The 20,738-nt window shown below is 40.8% G+C and overlaps 1 protein-coding gene across 3 annotated transcripts in view; it reads left to right on the top strand.

Moving 5' to 3' along the window:
* The window catches only part of celsr1a (cadherin EGF LAG seven-pass G-type receptor 1a), a 93,761-nt gene that overhangs the window by 61,764 nt on the left and 11,259 nt on the right, over window positions 1-20,738 (top strand). For all 3 annotated transcript variants that reach the window (XM_028570848.1, XM_028570846.1, XM_028570847.1), the window contains exons 7-25: window positions 2,670-2,827; window positions 4,953-5,116; window positions 5,342-5,467; window positions 8,140-8,306; window positions 8,479-8,664; window positions 8,763-8,876; window positions 9,018-9,192; window positions 9,290-9,431; window positions 10,745-10,865; window positions 11,179-11,362; window positions 13,631-13,732; window positions 15,276-15,370; window positions 15,902-16,111; window positions 16,461-16,644; window positions 16,756-16,902; window positions 17,012-17,195; window positions 17,778-17,945; window positions 18,118-18,244; window positions 18,347-18,547. In XM_028570848.1, coding sequence (XP_028426649.1) covers window positions 2,670-2,827; window positions 4,953-5,116; window positions 5,342-5,467; window positions 8,140-8,306; window positions 8,479-8,664; window positions 8,763-8,876; window positions 9,018-9,192; window positions 9,290-9,431; window positions 10,745-10,865; window positions 11,179-11,362; window positions 13,631-13,732; window positions 15,276-15,370; window positions 15,902-16,111; window positions 16,461-16,644; window positions 16,756-16,902; window positions 17,012-17,195; window positions 17,778-17,945; window positions 18,118-18,244; window positions 18,347-18,547 — 2,955 coding nt within the window. The remainder of the gene's footprint in view (window positions 1-2,669; window positions 2,828-4,952; window positions 5,117-5,341; window positions 5,468-8,139; window positions 8,307-8,478; window positions 8,665-8,762; window positions 8,877-9,017; window positions 9,193-9,289; window positions 9,432-10,744; window positions 10,866-11,178; window positions 11,363-13,630; window positions 13,733-15,275; window positions 15,371-15,901; window positions 16,112-16,460; window positions 16,645-16,755; window positions 16,903-17,011; window positions 17,196-17,777; window positions 17,946-18,117; window positions 18,245-18,346; window positions 18,548-20,738) is intronic.

Genomic DNA, 20,738 nt, shown 5'->3' with positions numbered 1-20,738 from the left:
CTTAGGGACTGTTGCCTGGACAAAACAAGGCATTTGACGGGTTCACCCTGGACTTATGGAAAAATTGTCATGAGCATTTCTCTAACAATTTATCAGTGAATCGGGGCGGAAAAAAATCATAAGATGGATCGATGAAACTAGTTAGCTACAGCCCCATAAAATAATTACGTAGTTTTACTTTTGCTAATTTTTATTGCATGTTATTAGTGTGAAGATGTGACTAACAAAATCCAAGTTCCAGTTAATAGTAGACATGATAGTGTTCATCCATCGACCACATGTGGCTTCTGCGGGCAGCGCTATCTGTCACACTTCCACAGGAAAGGGATCATATATCTTTGTGTGTGTGTGTGTGTGTGTGTGTGTGTGTGTGTGATAAATTATTCTACCTGTGAGTAAGTGAAAAATAAAAGAGAGATTAAAAGTAAATAAAGAAAGAAAACAGCAGTGGAGTCAGAGGTGTATTGCGGTTCAGTTGGCCTTCCTGTTCATCTTTATGGAAAGTGTGAAGCTGTTTTTGGTGGAATCAGTGGAAACAGGGCATGTTGAAGGGAGTGGCAGTGATAAACCCCCTGTGGGTTGGAAAGAATGCCCGGACCGGAGCCCACCTGAGCCAAAATAGAAGACTGCACCCCTCTGTTGCTCATTTTTTTTTACCCGTCTGCCAGTTTCTCTTTTCTTTCTCTCTCTTTTAGGCTCTTATATCTGGTCAGTCCACTTCCATTATTTTTGTCTGTTGCTCTTTCTTTCCTATTTTTCGCCCTCTTTTTTTTTTTTTTCTCTTCCTTTGTTTGCAGAGTGTCTGCCCCACCAGTATCTAATTACTCTAATCCTATTTATGAAGCAGACAAACACATGCACACACACATTCTCTTTCTTTGCATGACTCGTTTTCTTTCTCCGTCTCTTCCGTGTCTTTTCTCCGTCAACATTTTTCTGAAATACATACCAAAGATAAGAAATGCAACAAATGAAATGAGCTGATTTAAGCAATTTATTCATGAACTCTGGATTCAACAAAAAGATTTTTCACGTTCATTTTGTCCATTATAGACGCGCCACCTTAGTGGTTGAAAAGGCTTTCTTTCTACCGCTCAAACTGTCAAAACCTCTAAACAGCCCGAGTGCCTTATGTAAACACTGCACTGTGATCAGGTCTGGGATCTGTAGTCCCATTGTCGCGTGTTGTTGTAGTCATGGTATTTAACATTCTCCCAGGAGAGATAGCAGAAAGAGGAACTAATCATTGTTGATCTGTTGTAAGCCACTCAGCAACGAAAGGAAATGTAAACGCTGCCATTGTACTGTAAATATGGTGGAGCAAATTTGTCATATCAACTTTTAGTCATCTAAATAATGCATTGCTTTATGTCTCAAAATGGCTCATTAGCAATGAAAGTAGGTGTTATTTAATTGGTGGAAACATTTTTCTCTTTCTGCTTCCTGTTCCAAGGCCACTATTGTTAAGTAAAACGCTCCATTGAACTTCGGTCTCAGGTTAGATATTACCAAAACTAAAGCGATTTGGGGGCCCTGATTTTTCCACGCTGATCCACATTTTCTCAGATCCACATTTGTCGGCCACAAGCCTTGATGGAGGAATTAGCCTACTTTGTAATCATTAGGTGCAAGCTTATGCACAATGGGCTTTTTGTCACCTTAAGCCAAGAGAGGCCTGTGGACTTCTGCTCCAAGTCGGCCAAAGTCAGATAGACACTGTTTGTGTAGCTCTGACCTGCACTGATCGAGCACCAAAGCTCAGCCAAGTTTCTCACATTGAATACAAAATACGGGCATTGCAAATTTGAGCTTAATTCAGTCAGTGGAGATTTACCACAACAATACACTGTAAAAAAAAAAATTCCATGATTGATTGATTCCATGTAGTGTTACCAACTTTTTTCATCTGCCCTGTCAGATGAACTCAAGTACCCCTTCATCGACACCGCCCGTCATGTTACACACATGTTCATTTGAATTGATTTTAAACTGGATATTATTTAACTAAAATAATATTAAAGTGGATGTAATAGTTGATGTTACAGCATTTTTTTCATACAATTGAACTGTCATTGTTTGCTTAAGTTTGCATTAACTACTGTCATTAAGAGAAGCGGGACTTTTTAACCATTTAACCATTTTTAACCATTTAGTCTAACTTCAGTTTTCTATTTTGATAATGTATCCATTACGTTTGCTATTTTAACCATTTGCTAAGTAGTTCTACTTTTTATCCTTTATGTTTAGCTAGTTTAACTATATATCCATTATTATGACTAGTGTAACTGTTAATTCTATGACTTTCGGCTAACTATTTTAACCATTATTTAATGTTTTTAGCTATCTATTGGAACCATTTAATCATGAGTGAGCTTTTAGCTATCCGTTGTAGCCATTTATTTATATTATTTAGCTATCTCTTTCAACCATCCATCCATTCCTTTTAGTTTGTCTTTGCTTCTCTGCTTACTTGCTTGCTTAGCCTACTATTTTTATTATCCTTTTCTTTTCTTTTTTTAACAAATCAAAATTACTATTATATCTCTTTACTTTAGCTGCTCCATAATCTTTTCAAAGTACCCCTTGCAAATCATATAAAGAATCCTTAAATACCTGGACCCTACAGTATCACGTGAATGTTGTATCTGTATTTTGTTTTTAATTTTCAGCCGAACATTGGGCGTCTAGGCATCCCTCATGGACCTTCTGCAGAAAAGGTGGCCGTGGTTGCTGTAGACGACTGTGACATCTCCATGGCGATTCGGTTCGGAAAGCAGATCGGCAACTATTCCTGCGCCGCCCAAGGCACCCAGACCGGACAGAAGAAGTAAGCTGCAGTCTTTCTTTCTCTCTTTGGGTCTTTACACTAATTATCTCCAATCCATCCCACGCACACTAACCAGTCAGACTGATAGGTGAATATGTTGTACCTGGGAGGCTAAGTCACATTGCTTCATTACAACAGATTACACAACTCTCATTCTACCACCCTCTCCTCCTTTTGTCTTCTAATCTAAGCTTTCAACCTTGTGGCCTTTCGGCTGTAAGACACGTTCTTAGATTCCCAAAAGATCACCTCAACACAGGATTAATCCAACTTACTGTGTGTATCACACGCTAATGAATTTGTGTTTATTTTAAAGCGTGAGACTTTTTTTAATGAGTCTAATGGAGAGCTTGCATGCTGAGACACATACAGTTTGCGGAGGGTGGGGACAAAAAGAGAGAGGGAGGTTCAAAGAGGAGTTAATGAGGTTACATTCCTTCAAGAACTTGTTGCACAGGTCACAGAAGCTGAGAAGTTTTTAACTGTGTTGAGCTGGAATATACAAATATACATTATGCTGGTGTGTAATGTGGTGACAACAAGCAAACGCCTGCAGTTTTGTTCTGGAGAATTGCCGTGATTTAGAGTGTGATTGAGGAACAGAGCATGTGACATTCACTTTATTTTAAACTTTCTTTAAACATCACTAGCAACACTACAATGTGGTTGGTCCAATTGGACTATATTTACTGCCAAAGGTACAGTATTGCCTACAAGATGTTTAATTGTAGGTTTCAGGAGTACTTCAGGGTATGAACTAAAACACATCGTCCTCTACAACTTTTAAGAGGCAGAGTAAACCTGAAAAAGGCTACTGAAACAGAAACAATCACTTAGCTTTTGGGACCGGAACACCTATTTTTGCTAATAGTGCAAATCTTTAAAACTTATGTTAGAGTCCATTCAGTTTGACCCATCACATGTATTAACTAGAAGGGCACTCAGAGAGTGCAGACTTCTGCCTAGGCTTGCCCTAGCTCACAATGTTAATGCACTGTGAATTTTCCTAGTGGGGAACTCCTTTTTCTTATTGTTCTGACACAACTTGAATGCAGTACAAACACCCTATCTTGCAATGTTAATGAAAGAAATCCCAAATTCTAATCCATAGTTCTCATAGGCTCATGCTACACCCTTGCACCAAGTTTCATGAAAGTACTAGTAGTTTTTTTTACATAATCCTGCTGACAGACAAACCAAAAACATAACCTTCTTTGCTGACGTAACTATCTCTTGCACTGTACTTTTACACTGTTTGCAAGGCTCTGCTATTTTTATTACAACTCTGTACAGGCTTCATACTGCATGTTTCTGCCCAAATGGCCTCAATGCATATTTCTCTATCATACTTGGAAATCAAGTAAAGTTTGGATTCACTTTTCATTCCCACAATTTCTCATCTGAATTCTTCTGATAGATTTTCATGTTGCCAAACTAGATATTTAAAGAACTGTTGCAGTTTGTGGCTCTAAATCTACAACATATTCCCAATTGCTTTATTTATTTCCTTAAAGTCTCTTTGAATATGCTTAACATGCTCCTGGCCATGCAACAGTGTTTGTGCTGTACACTATGCACACTATATTAAAAGCTTTAGCATTACATTAAGTCTCTTACAGCCCTTTTGTGTTTGATGTTGAGGGTTTTAGAGGCTCGCGATGTAAGCAGCTTCCTACATGACCTAGTATGTGGAACCTGACTCTGTCATGGTGATGGTAGCGGTAAGCCTTGTGACAGCTTAAACCTTAAACGTATTTCAGAAATGTCAGTCATGCTATGGGCTGATGCCTTACCTCAGTCGCCCGCCTTTTTTTTTGGTGTAAACTCAGGGCATTGACGGGGTGTCAAGGAAAAAGGGACAGAAATGAGCAGTCCTGAACATCATATTCCTATTTTATGATATTTGTAGTATTTTTTGTATTATCTATCCACAAAGAGGGGAAATGTATGTTTATTCATTATAGATACTAAATTAGTGTGCTGCATCCACACCTGACTCTAGTTTTGTGGTTGTTTGTAAAAGTATTAAATATTGACACATATTCAGTTATAAGTAAGTGTATGAGTGTATTCTTTCACATTTTGGATTTTGCTCTGATCCATTTTCTGTGCGTGTCGTCTGCAGGTCATTGGACTTGACGGGGCCGCTGTTGCTAGGCGGAGTTCCCAACCTACCCGAGGACTTCCCAGTCAGGAACAGAGACTTTGTGGGCTGCATGAGAAACCTCAGCATTGACAGCAAACCCATCGACATGGCCAGCTACATCGCTAACAACGGCACCGCAGCAGGTTAGACATTCTGCATGGTAAACTAAAGGCAGTCAGTAGAGTTACACTGCAGCAGTTAGAGACATTGCTCTTTTCAAGTGGCCTGGTCACCTGATTTAATGCAAGAGGGAAAGTCTGATGCTGTTTTTTTTTTTATGTGTACCATGAGCAGTTTTGCAGCCAATAAAGATATGCATACATTGTACGTACATATATAGATTATTTCTTTATGTGTTTGATGTCAAGGTTGTCCAGCAAAGAAAAACTTTTGCACAAATGACGTGTGTCAGAACGGAGGAGTGTGTGTCAGCAAGTGGGACACCTACAGCTGTGACTGCCCAACCGGCTACGGAGGCAAGAATTGTGAACAAGGTAAGAAGAGGAATAATCTCTCAGGATAGTGTCTGTACATGTGTGTTTCTGCATTTACATATGCATTCAGATACATGTGGGTCTATGGCCAAATGTGCCTGTATCCACATGCTTCTCTGTGAGCTTCTCCGTGTACACATGCATGTGTTTACCTACAGTATGTGCACTGTGTGTGTGCGTGCCTGCTTGCTTGCGTGCGTGCGCGCGTGTGTGTGTGTCTCGAGGACTTCCAGGAAGTAGTGTGTGCTTGGGAGATCAAATGGGATAAGGAGGACCTCCCCTGACTCACTCTGAGTCATAGAGCAGCCATGGTGGAGATTCACAGTGAAGCCTCTACAGCTCACTACTGTACAGACACTAAAGATAGCCTCAGGTTTGGTATTAAAGAACAAGATTAAACTCTGACTCACCTATCCAACCCAGACAAAGGATGAAACAAAACACAGGCCCAATGGCTGTCCTTTGTGATGGATGGATGGATGGATGGATGGATGGATGGATGGATGGATGGATGGATGGATGGATGGATGGATGGATGGATGGATGGATGGATGGATGGATGGATGGATGGATGGATGGATGGATGGATGGATGGATGGATGGATGGATGGATGGATCGATCGATCGATCAAAGCTTTCCAGTGTTGTTATTTACACTCCATAACCCGTCTCATGTTCTTCAATGGTAAGGAGAGAACTTTGATTCCCTGCTTCAGGGCGAGCTTCCAAACAATGTGTGAAGGTGTGAATACCTCTCCTCGCCCTTTCGTCTATGAGGCAGCCGCCTAGCCAGTGCCAGGCCCCGGTATCCAGTATCTGAACTGGGCCAGGATCACAGCAAGCAGCGAAGAGGTTTTGGCTGCTCTGTTGCTTGTTGACACATTTGGTTTGAGGCTTCGCACACCTAGCTGCCACATGAGAAACAAGAGATTTGTTATCGTGGAATTTCACGCTGCCAAAATCATCCCGACTGGACAGACATGAAAAGACTGAATTCCACTGGAAGTCACCCACTTGGCCATACTGTTTTCCTTCTAATTCTATCAGATCAGATTTCAATTGTACAGACCATTTAAAAAAAGACAAGGAATGAGTTTTTTCACTCTAATTTAAAGCAGATTATAAGCCCAATATAGGCGTACTGAAAAACACTTGCTTCTACATGGGTGGCAGTAGCTTGTTATGACAAGTGTATTTCAAGTTTGAATCTCTGGATTGGTGTCAAACAAGCTGTTGCAGTAATTAAAGATTTGTCTATAATCAACATACCTTGTAAATACCCTAATAATTTAAAAAAAAAAAGTGTGAAAGTTGTTCAGGTGAGACAATGATTCTCAGTTTGGATTGTAGTTGGACTTGTCTGCAGACTTGTTCTGGTCAAAGTGCTGCTGTGCCTGCTCTCCCATCCGCACATTGTAGCTTTTACAGAACCGTGTGAACCTCCCTCTGATCCAGCAGAATTAAAAGAGGCTGTACTTGACATTTGAACATTAATGCAAGAGTAAACAACTATTTGTTATGTAAAACATATAGTGTTTTGATTGCTGGTCTGGCTGTGCATGCGTCTTAGTGTACGTGAGTGCCTTGTGAGTCAATATGAGACGCCGAGGGCCGTGACAAAGCATCACAATGTTAGCATTTTTCCCTGTGAGCAGGTTAGCATATTGATGGAGCATGCTAACCTGCTCACATTTAGTTTAAATGAAGCCACACCGAGTCTTACTCTTAATAAAGTAAATCAGAAATGAGGAGTGGCTTGTTTGGTTTTTTTTTACTTGATGTATGACTAAGCTTTGGTAAGTACTCAAGTAGTTTAGACTAAAGCCACTGTACTTTAGCTACCAGTTACCAGGAACAAATATGTGCTTTATCTCATAATTACAGCTTGTGTGTGTATTTGTAAAAGCTTCTGTTAAAATATGTGCCCTGAGGAACCGAGAACATACAGGGTTTATGCTGTAGATCATACAGGAGGAAACACTTTGTAGGTTGTGCTAAAATGTAGACCCTTGCTGTGTGTGTGTGTGTGTGTGTGTGTGTGTGTGTGTGTTGTTTGTGTGTGTGATCGGGTAGATTTGTTTGCGTGTGTGTTCTTGATCTCTCTCTCTCAACAGCTACAGCAGCTTATTTACGATAGTATGTGTCATGTCTGTAGGATTTTCTGTGGATGTTAAGAATGTCTCTAGACATTGAATGTTTGTGTAAAAAGTACTGTATAGTAATCCTAAAACAAAATAATTATATCACATGACAACACAAATGATGGTGCCTTTAAATGGGGTCATGTTTACGGAAAGAGTCCATATTCACGACCCTATGAGTGGAAATTTTCTAAAAGCTCCACGTTCATGAGTCGTGTACACGACTTCCCATGTTGTAAATACAAGTTCATGAGTTCCATTTGAGGGCACCATGTAAAAAATGACTAAAAAACTAATATTAAAACTGAAAGGTTTAACTTCAGAGCAGCTCCTTTTTCCTGTTTTTGTGTGTTGAGGTAATCCAGCAGATCTCTGTAAAATCTGAACTGCAGACTATTGTTTCTCAGCAGTGATCCGATATGTTAATAAGAATTACACTAATGTTTCAATATAAATATGGCACATATTCATCCTTAAACACTATCACCCATCATGTTTTTCCCCCCTTATTCTTCCTCCGTTCTTGTCCAGGGATGCCATCTCCTCAGTTCTTTGACGGCCAGGCGCTGGTTTCCTTGAGCGACACAGACATTACTGTCGCTGTTCCATGGTACATGGGCCTCATGTTCCGCACCAGGCAGCCTGCTGGCACCCTCATGCAGGCCAATGCTGGGCTCTACTCCACCATCAACCTAATGGTGAGATTTAGTATACAGCACTATATATTATTATCAACGAACATGGCATCATCGTCAGCATACAGTGCAAACTTTTAATCAGAAAAAAGTTTGACTTAATTTTTTTGCAGTCGACTTAGAGTGCTTTCTGCATGCAAAGTCAAGTAAAAGAACTGTCTTTTCCACAAATCAGGTGAGTGAGCAACAAGTCCGTATGGAGGTGTTGCTGAGGCAGCAGCTGGTGGCGTCACTGAGCTTCCCCCAAGTTCGGGTCAACGACGGGGAGTGGCACCACCTGCTGGTGGAACTGAGAAGCATTAAAGACGGCAAGGACATCAAATACATGGCTTCTGTGTCCCTGGACTATGGCATGTACCAGGTATAGGCAAATGACACCGCAAATAGACAAGGGAGTACACATGGGTCAAGTTCTCAAGAAAAAGCAGTTCTCATTTTCAATTCTGTGTTTTTGAGCAGAAGTCAGTGCAGATCGGTAATGACCTCCCAGGATTGAAGCTGCAAACTCTTCATGTAGGAGGTTTGCCTGGAGACGGCAACCATGTCAGCAAAGGATTTGTTGGCTGCATACAGGTAAGTGTAAAAATTTCTAAAAGAAACATAACCGCATTTGTTTCTTTTCCTCAACCATTTTTCTTCTTCTGTCCCCCCCCCCCCCCCCTTTCTTCTTGTCCTGCCTATTTTCCATCTTCATCAATGTGTGCCTTCCACCAGGGTGTGCGTATGGGTGAGACATCCACCAATGTGGCCAATGTGAACATGGCTCAGGGCATGAAGATCCGCGTGGAGGATGGCTGCGACCTGGCCGACCCCTGCGACTCCAACATCTGCCCTGAGAACAGCCACTGCAGCGATGACTGGAGCGCACACACCTGTGTCTGTGACCCAGGTAAAATACACTAGCACAAGCACATACACTCCAATTAAACTTTATACATCGCCCAGGGACGTTTGAGTGTCATTCCTCATTCTCCTGTGTCCTGCAGGTTATTTTGGTAAGGAGTGTGTGGATGCTTGCCAGCTCAACCCCTGTGAGCACGTTTCCACCTGCGTTCGCAAACCTAGTTCCTCCCACGGCTACACCTGTGAATGTGGACAGAACCACTACGGCCAGTACTGTGAAAACAAGTAAGATCCCTTTCTTACTGTTTGTGTCTTTAACTGCAATTTGGAGAAGTAAGCGTTGCATGCCTAATGCTACCTCCAAGACCCTCCTTTGTATCAAGATGTTAAAAATACAGCAGACTACAAATGGACTTTGCGCTAATCTCCCTAAGTTATGTTAGGCTCCTTCTCTTTTTGTAATGTTGCCAACGTCCTGAGTCTTTCAGAGCAGCTTTATTAGTCAGTAATCTGAGCTTGATAGGGATTGTATGCCTGTGTGTGAGATAGAGAGAGGAAAGATCAGACATCAAAAATAAAAAAAGTAAACTATTAGGTGAAATTGGAAAGTTTCTATTCACAGAAAGGAGTGTATTGGTTCTGCATTGTCAGTATTGTCTTAGAGGGCACTTGAATTAGCCAGCCCCTATCGAGAAGCTGTAATTTCCCCCTGAACCCTGACCCCTATGACACGCATCAAGTCCTGTCTTAAGCAGGATGTGGGATTCCCCCCTCCACGCCTAACTGATCCTCCATAGGTGTTTAGTCACGACTGCCCTCATACTGCTGCTCGTCCCTTATCAGATCACATCGCTCAGTCCGGGATCGCATCTCACTCTAAGAGAAAGAGAGCCTGTTTATGTTTGTATGAATGAGTCACAACTGATTGACTGACTTAAAAGTGTAGAGGAAGTTTATTTTAGATTCAGGGTGATAAAAAGCATTTAGTTGGTAATAAACTTAACAGATATCAGATTTTAGTGTGTTTTTTTGGAGAAGATACCAAGTCAGTAAATGTTAAAACCTGATCAACCATCCCTTTGCTCTGTATTTTTTTTAATTTTATTCCTAAATAACTGGAACTAAAATAGGTACAATGGCCCCACTGTATTTTGACCAAAAGACCCCAAAACAGTTTTGTTCATTTTTTGTTTCAGGTTACAATTTAATCATAGAAATGTAACACCACTGTCTTATTATGTACCGGTAATTATAATGTAATTTCAATATTAGTTTCGCGAAGGCAAAGACAAGAGAAAAGAAATCTAGTATTGCTAGAAAAATACAATTTTGAGGTTGCATGCAACGTTAAATGAAATTTTGTGCTAAACATCAGTTACTTACTTATGTTTTTACTACTTCACCTATATGTTTAACAAAAGTACATTTTGTTTTACAATGCAAGTGTGCTGAGCCTTAAACCTTCATTAACTATTTTTGTGGCCCCTTTTCACATTTTCACAGTCTCTGTTGATACATTGTTATTATAAAAAAAAAATATTATTGTAAAATATCAATTATAGGCACTTTGATCAATGTGTTGTTGTCTTTGATAACAGAGTGGAGAAGCCATGTCCTCAAGGTTGGTGGGGCAGTCCCATGTGTGGACCCTGTAACTGTGATACTAACAGGGGATTTCATAAAGACTGCAACAAGACCACCGGAGAGTGTCGCTGCAAGGTAAAAACATACATGACTTGACATTTCCCAGATTGATAGCAGATACAAGAGTGTTTCTTTTTGTTGATTTTTTGCTCAGGGCAAAAGAATACTTTAGACTTAAGCTAAAGCACTACAGTTTTCTGCGCAATATTTAAAGTGAGACAATGTAAAAGAAAGAAAGAAGGGATGTTCAGTAAAAATGACATAGACTTGCTTTACAGACAGCCTAAAAGAGGCACTAATAGCACCTTTAAATATTGAAATTTCCTCCTAGCTAACTTTTCATGATGTAAATATAGTATCAATAATATTAATCATCTATGTCTTGCAGGAAAACCACTATCGGCCAGAAGGCGAGGACACATGCTACCCCTGCGAGTGTTTCTCAATCGGCTCGGAGTCTCGAACGTGCAACTCCATCACTGGACAGTGCCCCTGTAAAGGGGGAGTCATCGGCCGTCAGTGTAACCGCTGTGACAACCCCTTCGCTGAGGTCACTCCCATTGGATGCGAGGGTATGTGAGACCATACATTTTGTAATTACATGTATTTTAAATATGATCTTGCCTGAGTCATTTTTTTTCCAAGTAAAAGAAACCTTACTGATATCAGCAATAAATTAGCCGTGCAAAATAGCTGATTTTTACTTAAGTAGACTGATTCACTGATATCTGAAGCGATAAATTAATAATAGGTTAAACAAGTCCACAGCTTTTCCAAACTAGCCTACTGTCAAAGAAAAGTGAAACCATAAATTCAGATAAACATGTCTAATTGAAAATAAAATAGTTTGCTGTGTTAGGACAGTGATTTAAAAAAATATTTTCAGAAGTTGGGTGTATTGTTACTTTAAATGTTCGGGTTGACAAAGTCTCAGAGCCTGAATCGATGGAGTGTCAAAAGGAAACAAATATTGTCGCTCACATCTGCTGGTGCTGCAGTTGAGCTAACTGCAAGTCTTTGTCGCCACCCAGTCAAGCAGAAGAGGCAAGTCTGGCTATTGAGCTGACTTGGCAATGGGACTCCACACGCACAATACAGTAGAGATGAATGGAAGACAAAAAACACATTCCCATGAACAGAAAATTAACGTCAATGTGCTTACTGTTTGACCCAATATGAAGCTCTTCAAAGTCTCAGGACGTGTTTAGACTGTTAATGGCTGGAGTTCTATATGACTAAATGGTTCCTATGTTCATTTTTGATCAAGTGGATTTAAGACATTGTTTCAGATCTAAAAGGTCAAATACATTCTGATACAAGGTAAGAGGGAGGGAGGGAGGGAGTGGAAATGGGAGACTGAAACAAGCGCGAGATTGGTCATGTCCTGTGGGTCACTGAGATGCGACCATCCATGGCAGGCCTCATACCGATCTGTCAGCTCTGCGCCAAACACAGCGATTAATGTCACCACAGCCTTTAGTAATGACAAAATGTCTTGTGTATTAGTTGAAATGATACTTAAAGAAAGGGTTAAGTATGATCTAAAACAGTGAAAATAGTAAAGACTAGAATGTGTAAATGATAAGCTCATTTTATCAAAAGTAGAAGTTTATTCAGGTTATGAAGTTATGTGTCATAGTAGCACTTAGGAGTTAATGGAACACTAAGGGATCATAGGCTGTGTGCAACTACAGTAAGAAGAGCTACAAACATGCCAACAAGCCTGCAGGCCCCAGCTTGGTTTGTCCTGGAGATTTATTAACCTAGATATGCTAAAATGAGTTATGTATCACAGCTTGTGTAATAGCTTAATTTGGTCAAGTTCACTGTGCCGGTCTGTTTGTCTGTTTATGAATATGGAGTGGATCGGGTAGGTGGCGTCCTGAAGTGGAACCAAAGCAGGCGTTTACCTTTTTAAAGGGACATTTTTGCGGTAAAAATTCAGGTCCAGTTCAGTTTATGATGCACTTCTTTAAAGGAACACGCCGACTTATTGGGAATTTAGCTTATTCACCGTAACCCCCAGTGTTAGAGAAGTCGATACATACCCTTCTCATCTCCGTGCGTGCTGTAAGGCTGTCTGACGGCTCCAGCGGCATCACGCAAGCACAGAACATGCAGGTGAATGGTTCCAGCAATCCTACTGCTCCGAATAAGTGACAAAATAACGCCAACATGTTCCTATTTACATGTTGTGATTTATAGAGTCACAGCGTGTACAAAAAACAACGTAACAAGAGACACAGCCGTCTTCTAACTGTAAACAAACCAGGAACCATATTCTCAGGCGGAAGAATATAGTACTTGGGCGGAGTGATATGCTCGCAGCAAGCCTGTCGAGGAATATAGTTCCCTGTTTGTTTACTGTTAGAAGATGGCTGTGTCTCATGTTACGTTGTTTTTTGTACACGCTGTGACTATACAAATCACAACATGTAAATAGGAACATGTTGGTGTTATTTTGTCACTTTTGTCACAATTCAGAGCAGTAGGCTAGTTGGAACCAGTTACCTGCAGGATCTGTGCTGGGCTAAGCTAATGCTGGAACCGTCAGGCAGTGTTACAGCACGCACGGAGATGAGAAGGGTATGTATCAACTTGTCTTACTCTGGGGGTTACGGTGAATAAGCTAAATTCCCAATAAGTCGGCGTGTTCCTTTAAGGGCCATTGTAAGTAATGCTTTTAAAACTAATTTGAACCCATTTCTTCTTTATGTGTAGGGAATGGTTTGTGTTTACACTGTCTCAGAATGAATGCCAGTTTCAGGTTTAAAACCATATTCTCATCTAAACTTAGATTTAACTTAAACTATAATTTTTGTTTGTCTTTTCCTCCACAGTGGTGTACGAGGGCTGTCCCAAGGCGTTTGATGCAGGTGTCTGGTGGCCCAAGACCAAATTTGGCCGCCCCGCCGCCATGAACTGTCCCAAAGGATCAATCGGTGAGTGCTTTTTAATCCCTCTGATGACAAAAGCAACATGCAGAGTAATTATTTAGCTGTGGATTGATTCAAAACAGTGTGTGGTCCACTTTGAATGAATGGAGATCAGACGAGTTGCAGGCCACTAATGGTAAAGCTTATATCAAGTTCAATGACCGGTCAAAGTTTTATCAGTTGTATTAGTTTGTCTCATTTCCGGGAAAATGTATGTGTTAAGTTCAAAATTTTTTATTGCCATCAGACAGAGCCAGGCCAGCTGTTTCCATATTTTCAAGTTGTTATGATTAGCTAAACCGGCCGCTGGTTTGTTTAGCTAACTTACGCTTAGTTTAGCTAGCTAACAGCAGCCCCCGGCCACAAGTGACAGTTACAGGCTAATAGTATATGCTAAAATTGTGTACACTAACAAAAGTGGAAAATATCCATAAAGTAAGCTAACTGACTCAGTAATGTCACAAAACAATATCAACCTAAAGTTAGCTAACATTGGATACTAAAATCTATTGGCCATACCAGACTAGGAACGAGGTAGTGTCAAAACTCCTGACTCCTGTTTTATTGCAAATTAATTTCTTTTTTCAAAAGTCACATATTCTCGCTTTAAAAAAAGAAGAAAAACCCCCCCACCCCACCTCTGTGCCAAAAATATTCACAGTTATTGAGAAACAGCGGCTTAAGCTTAATGGGTGACTGTGTGTTTGTGAGGTAATGTATTTAAGGCATATAAGCACACTCTCTGTGAAGCTTAACACAGTGATATGGCTCCCTAATTGGTCCGTTAATCCAACAGAGCTTTCTTATCGGCCAATCCTGTACAGGTTTGTCTTTAGAGACTCTTGGAAAAACACCATGTACACTAAGAGCTGGCGGTAATTCCCTTCCTCTTCCGTGTGTGTGTGTGTGTGTGTGTGTGTGTGTGACTTTCTTGGTTTACGCCCCCCCTAGTTACTGCTGTCACCATGGCAACCCCTTTGTTGTCTCCCCAGACTCATTGGGGAATTTATTTGCTAACATTGCTCGTCGCCTTCCCTTAGCTCCAACTGGCGAGTCCTTCAGCCGTTTCTTACTTTGCAACAATAGCATTTCAAGAGACTTTGCATTTGGATGAAGTCTTTTCTCAAACCGAATCAGACTGGAACAAGTCAGTGTGGTTTCAAATATTAAAACCACTAAGACAGGAAGTGTTTTAAAAAAATGTTCAGGTACAGTATATAACCGTTTCACATATTCAACACAGTTTTTGACTGAAGTGTAGCTGTTTGGGACATAAAAATATAGATTGAATCTTTTTTTTTTTAACCCCAAAAATAAGGTTGCCAGTTCCATTTCTTTTAAGCCATGAGTAGTATCTGTAGGTATTCCATTCTGATTGCATACAGCCCCAACAACCCCTTCACCAGTGACGTAGGGCAACTGAAAGGAAATGGAAATTTAAATTTTTTTTTTATTTTATTATGTTTAACTTGGCTGCCTCCTGTATTTCTGTGAAACACTTGTCAGAAACTTAATTCAAATTTCTTTTCTGTTATTTGTATGTTCCCAGGTACTGCCATTCGCCACTGCAGCGATGAGAAGGGCTGGTTGTCGCCTGAGCTCTTCAACTGCACCACCATCACCTTTTCCCATCTGAAGAAACTGGTGAGTGGTTGACAAACTAAAACATTTATACCGTCACTTTCAGCCGAAATTCTTTTACTCAGTGATTTTTTTATGGTTTAACTGAAATTGAAGGAGTAAATGTGTGCTGAGATAACTCCTACCCTTTGGTCTATGAAACCCTTTGAATGAACTGAAAAATGAATTATTTCTAAACTAAAGCTTTCTATTTCTAAAAACTTGATAGTTTTATTTTATTTTTATTAGTCTCTGTTAAGAATAGTCACGATGATTACTGGTAGTTATTTAAAAAAACAACAACATGCATTGTAAGGGAACGGATATGTCTTTAAAAAAGTGTAATAAAGTCTATGGGAGATTTAAACAAAGTATTGCACCTATTGTGTTTGAACCTGAACCTAATACTTGAGGCGTGAACTTCTCAAAGCTCCACTAATCCTGGGATTGACCAATTTCTATTATGTTTCATCGCACCCACTCAGCTTGCCTTTGCCTTGGCCTGCTCGTTCTCGTTCCCTTTCCATCCCTCAACCCTCCTGTTTATTTTCCCAGAATGAGGACCTGCGGCGCAACAATTCAAGGATGGACAGTGAGCGCTCCAAGACTATTGTGCATTTGCTTCAGAGCGCCACCAACAACACCCAGCGTTACTACGGCAACGACGTGAAGACGGCCGCCCAGCTGCTGAATCACGTGCTGCAGTACGAGAGCCGGCAGGCAGGGTTCGACCTCACTGCCATGAGGCATGCAGAGTTCAATGAGGTAGAAAAGAAAATGCACAGATCAACTTTTACAAAATGTTTCGGTGATTATTCACTGGAGGCTCTCCTGGGTGGATTCCAACTTCAATACGTTATTGGAAAAGATCCTAAAGCTTTAATTTAGTGAAACCCAGTCTGTAGCACTGGGAGCACTGGTGGCACACTGCCCTCCACTGGTTGATACTTACTGGGAGAGCAACTTGATCATCTGTGGTTATCTAATATTTCCACCGTTGCTTTATTACTAGTCTATTTGATATTCATATGACGCATTTTCCTTCAATACTAATAATAAATGCTTCATTCATGACATTTGCTTAACTTTGGATTTTTTTTATTTTTTTTTTTAGAACTTGGTGCGAGCAGGTAGCGCCATACTGGATCCTGACACCAAGGAGCACTGGGAGCAGATCCAGAAGACTGAAGGCGGCACCGCCCACCTGCTCCGCAACTTCGAGGACTACGCCAACACGCTGGCACAGAACGTCAGGAAAACCTACCTGAAACCCTTCACCATCGTCACCAACAACATGAGTGAGTGGGGAAGCTGTGATCCCACCATGTGTAACTGGGACACATACTCACATCTGAGATATCGTCCTCATTATGTGCCTCTGTCTCCTCTTCTTCCTGCCACTTATCTAGTTCTAACCGTGGACTACCTGGATGTGTCGGACCCGGAGAGGGCCACGTTGCCTCGGTTCCAGGACATCCAGGAGGCTTACTCCAAAGATCTTGGATCGTCCGTCCACTTCCCCCAGTTCAACCTCCGCACTCCACAGGGCCCCAGAGGTATGAGTGCTGGCCGAATCACGCCATTTGTTGCTTTTTATGCTTTAAAATGTGTAAAAATAATACTCAACTCCCGTCTCAGTCTGTCAATCCATCTCTTGCTTCCCAGCTGAGCCCACCCCGGCCCCTCCAACTCAGACCGACCCCCCACAGGAGGAGGAGCACACAGTGTCCGATAGGAGACGGCGCCATCTCGAACCAGCTGCCCCTCTGCCGGTTGCCGTGGTGATAGTGTACAAATCACTAGGGAAGCTCCTCCCAGAAAGATACGACCCTGACCGCAGGAGTCTGAGGTAGACTACTGACAGTTAAAGTTTAGGCCCTTCTAACGACTTCCCCGTCAAATACCTTCCCAGTGCCATACGTGACACAGCATTATTGGTTGGCATTTGTACACTGAACACGAGGGAGTGCAGACCAACTGTACTTACCAGTGTATATATTTAAAGAATCACATTTTGTAAACGTTTGAAGAAACCATGAACATGTTGAATCTTTAATGTTAATACATGTCATAATATTTACTGTAAGTGTGTTTAAAGGAACCACTTTACCAGTGCCTGCCTATAAAATTCTGTGTAGTTATTCAGTGTTAAACTGACCACAAAGTCAGCGAGGGTGTTATTGACGTGTGTGGAAAGAGAAAAAGTTGCTAAGAATATGTCACCAAGATAAGAATAAGAAGTTAACAAAAGGATAACGGAGAATATGAGCAAATGTAAACAAGATTTCAGTCTGTTATGATTTTGTGTGTGTGTGTGTGTGTGTGTGTGTGTGTGTGTGTGTGTGTGATAAAGCCATAAAAACAAATGAAAAACTTGCTGTGGGTGATTAAAAACTTTAAATTAATAATTTTTTTTTTCATGTCTTTCCAGGCTCCCCAACCGCCCAGTAATCAACACAGCCATAGTGAGTGCCACGGTGCACAGTGAGGGTCCGCCTCTTCCTCCCATCCTGGAAACCCCCATCACCTTGGAGTACACCATGCTTGAGACGGAGGAGAGAACCAAACCTGTGTGTGTCTTCTGGAACCACTCCATCGCGTGAGTTGGACTTCACACAACTACACACACACACATGCATGCATGCCCAAAGGGAATTCAAGACCTAAAAGAATAATTTTTGCAGATAAAACAGCATTAATAATAATATGTTTTTTTTTTACTTTGCATTCTGCTGTAAATTTCTATGTGTTGTGTGTGCTGGTGTGTTTAGGATCGGAGGTACAGGCGGCTGGTCTGCTAAAGGCTGTGAGGTGCTCAACAGGAACAACAGCCACATTAGCTGTCAGTGTAACCACATGACCAGCTTCGCCGTGCTCATGGACATTTCCAAGAGAGAGGTACTGCCAAATAGATATCAAACATCCAATTAAGCCTGCTATATTTTACCTTTTGCCTTGTTATTGATTTCTGACGTGATGTCTTGGAACTGCTCTCCATAGCATGGTGATGTTCTCCCGCTGAAGATTGTCACCTACACCACAGTGTCTGTCTCCATGTTCCTCCTCCTCCTCACCTTCATCTTGTTGTGCCTCTTGCGCCGGATCCGCTCCAACCTCCACGCCATCCACAGGAACCTGGTAGCAGCGCTCTTCTTCTCTGAGCTCGTCTTCCTGCTCGGCATCAATCAGACTGACAACCCGGTGAGTGTATTTTTTTATCCCACAGAGAATGGAGACACTTTGCTGTATATCGGCAACGATTTGTCATTCTTGGTGGTGGTTAGTGGTTCCTAATGTAGCCCCGCAGCCCTGTCAGATGAATCCAAGTACCCCTTCAATGACACCACTAGTAATGTTACAAATGTTTTAAACTGGATAATATTCAATGCTGTTAACTATATCAAAGTGGATATTGTTACAGTATGCATGTTTTTAAATAAGTGAACTGTCTGCTTAGGTGGTTTTCTCAAGTTTATATTTGTACTACTACCACTAGGAGATGCAGAAGGTGGACGTTTCAACATTTATCCATCACTATTTAATTTTTTTTTAACATTACGTTTAGCTATTTTATCATTCACCCATTACTTTTAGCTAACAATGTTTACTGCTTTCAGCTAATTAAAGAAACTGTTTCCTTTTAGCTAACTATTTTAACTGTTTATTTGTTACTTTTATCCAGCTATTTAAACAGTTGATTCATTACTTTTAGCTAACAATGTTTACTGTTTTCAGCAAACTAAGCTAATTTTTTTAAACTGTTTATCCTTTACTTTAAGCTAACTATTTCAACTGTTAATCCATTACTTTTAGCTAACAGTTTACATTTAATTAACTGTTTGACCACTCTGCTTGCTTGCTAACTAGTTTTCATGAGCCTGTTCAAGCTTTTAGTTAACTTAGTTTTACAGTGGTGAAAAAGTGCAGTTTGGTGATGTTAAACAGCCTTTGCTAGCTTGCTCTGCCTGTGAGATTTGACAGGCGGTCACCCTTGCCAAGTAGTTCTTTACATTACAGATTTTTTTTTCAGTCTCTGTTCAAGTGGGCCTGTGCTGCATTTTACATAAATCAGGAGAAGAGGGTCAGGGTGTGACTGACTGATATCCTTGGCATTTAAATGGAAAACAGATGTGCAGAGTGATATGTGCATGTGATAGAGGGGACACACCAGTTAGTACTAGAGCCCGACCAATAACGGATTTTTAAGGCCGATATCGATACAAATATTTGGTGATTTAAAAATCCGATATTCCGATATATCAGCTGATATATATTTGAAAGAAAATCCAGAAAAGCGTAACAAAACATAAACAGATTTCCCTAACATTAGTTATTTCAACGTTATTTATGAGTCCTCACTAAAATAATATGATAATGCAGTTTAAAAATAAATGTGTGTTTTATTGTCACAACAGAACAGAGGAACATCGAAATATATCAAAGTTCCGATAACAATGTTTTTAATAAAAATACAAGCTTAAGATGAAACTTAAAGGGTTAAACACGGGTGTTGCCAACAGGCACGTTATAGAGCGCCCTCTGGTGGAAAAACTATGCAACGCCAACACTCATAACATGGTTGAAGGGTGTTTCATCCGTTTTTATTTTATTTTTTAAATATTCATATATCGGCCATTATAAATTCCGATACTGATAGTTTGGAAAATGCCTAATATCGGCCCACTGATATATCGGTCGGGCTCTAGTTAGTACTTTATCTGTGCTTGTGGCATGGTGGAACTTGAAGCGGGATAAAGATGTCTCTCTGGTGTTTACTGTATTAAAAACTGCCAGGCATCCAAGGATATTTGTTTGGCCTGCGGGCAGCCATCTAAAGTGGCGTTGACAGGGGCTTTACCAGGCTTTATTTGACAGATTTTGTGTTTTAATGCTCTGCTAATGACTGTAATAGTAAGGAATGTGCTGGTTGCCAAAGCGCTCTTCAAATATAACCTCCTATAAGTTGATTTTATTGAAATGACAGCCTCGTCTTGATGCAACTTTGTTACTGTAAAGCCCTCTAATTAAAAAAAGGTGTGATATATAGCCTGAGATAGTATGGTGTCTGTAATCAGAAATCTAATGAGCTAATTATGTTAAGTTCATAATCTTGTTTGGAGTTCACAGAGGTCACAGTTATGGCCATGCATGTGCCACACATAGACATACTGTACAGTAAAGGATCAAAAGGTGTGGGAACTCTAAAGTCTGCTGACACAGACATTCGGACTCACACACACACATAAGTACTTACTTACTTATATGTATACACACACACACACACACCTCTGTGTGTCAGTAGCGGAGACATGCTGTGACTGGTACCTGTCTCCCGAAGCAGGCCTCAGGGCAGTAGGTACTGGCAAAGCTTTCCCAAAACAACTTCTTAGTT

This window comes from Perca flavescens, chromosome 23 (assembly GCF_004354835.1).
Source record: "Perca flavescens isolate YP-PL-M2 chromosome 23, PFLA_1.0, whole genome shotgun sequence".
Taxonomy (NCBI): domain Eukaryota; kingdom Metazoa; phylum Chordata; class Actinopteri; order Perciformes; family Percidae; genus Perca; species Perca flavescens.
The sequence above is the reverse complement of the archived record's forward strand: the minus strand, read 5'-3'. Positions and strand labels throughout refer to the sequence as shown.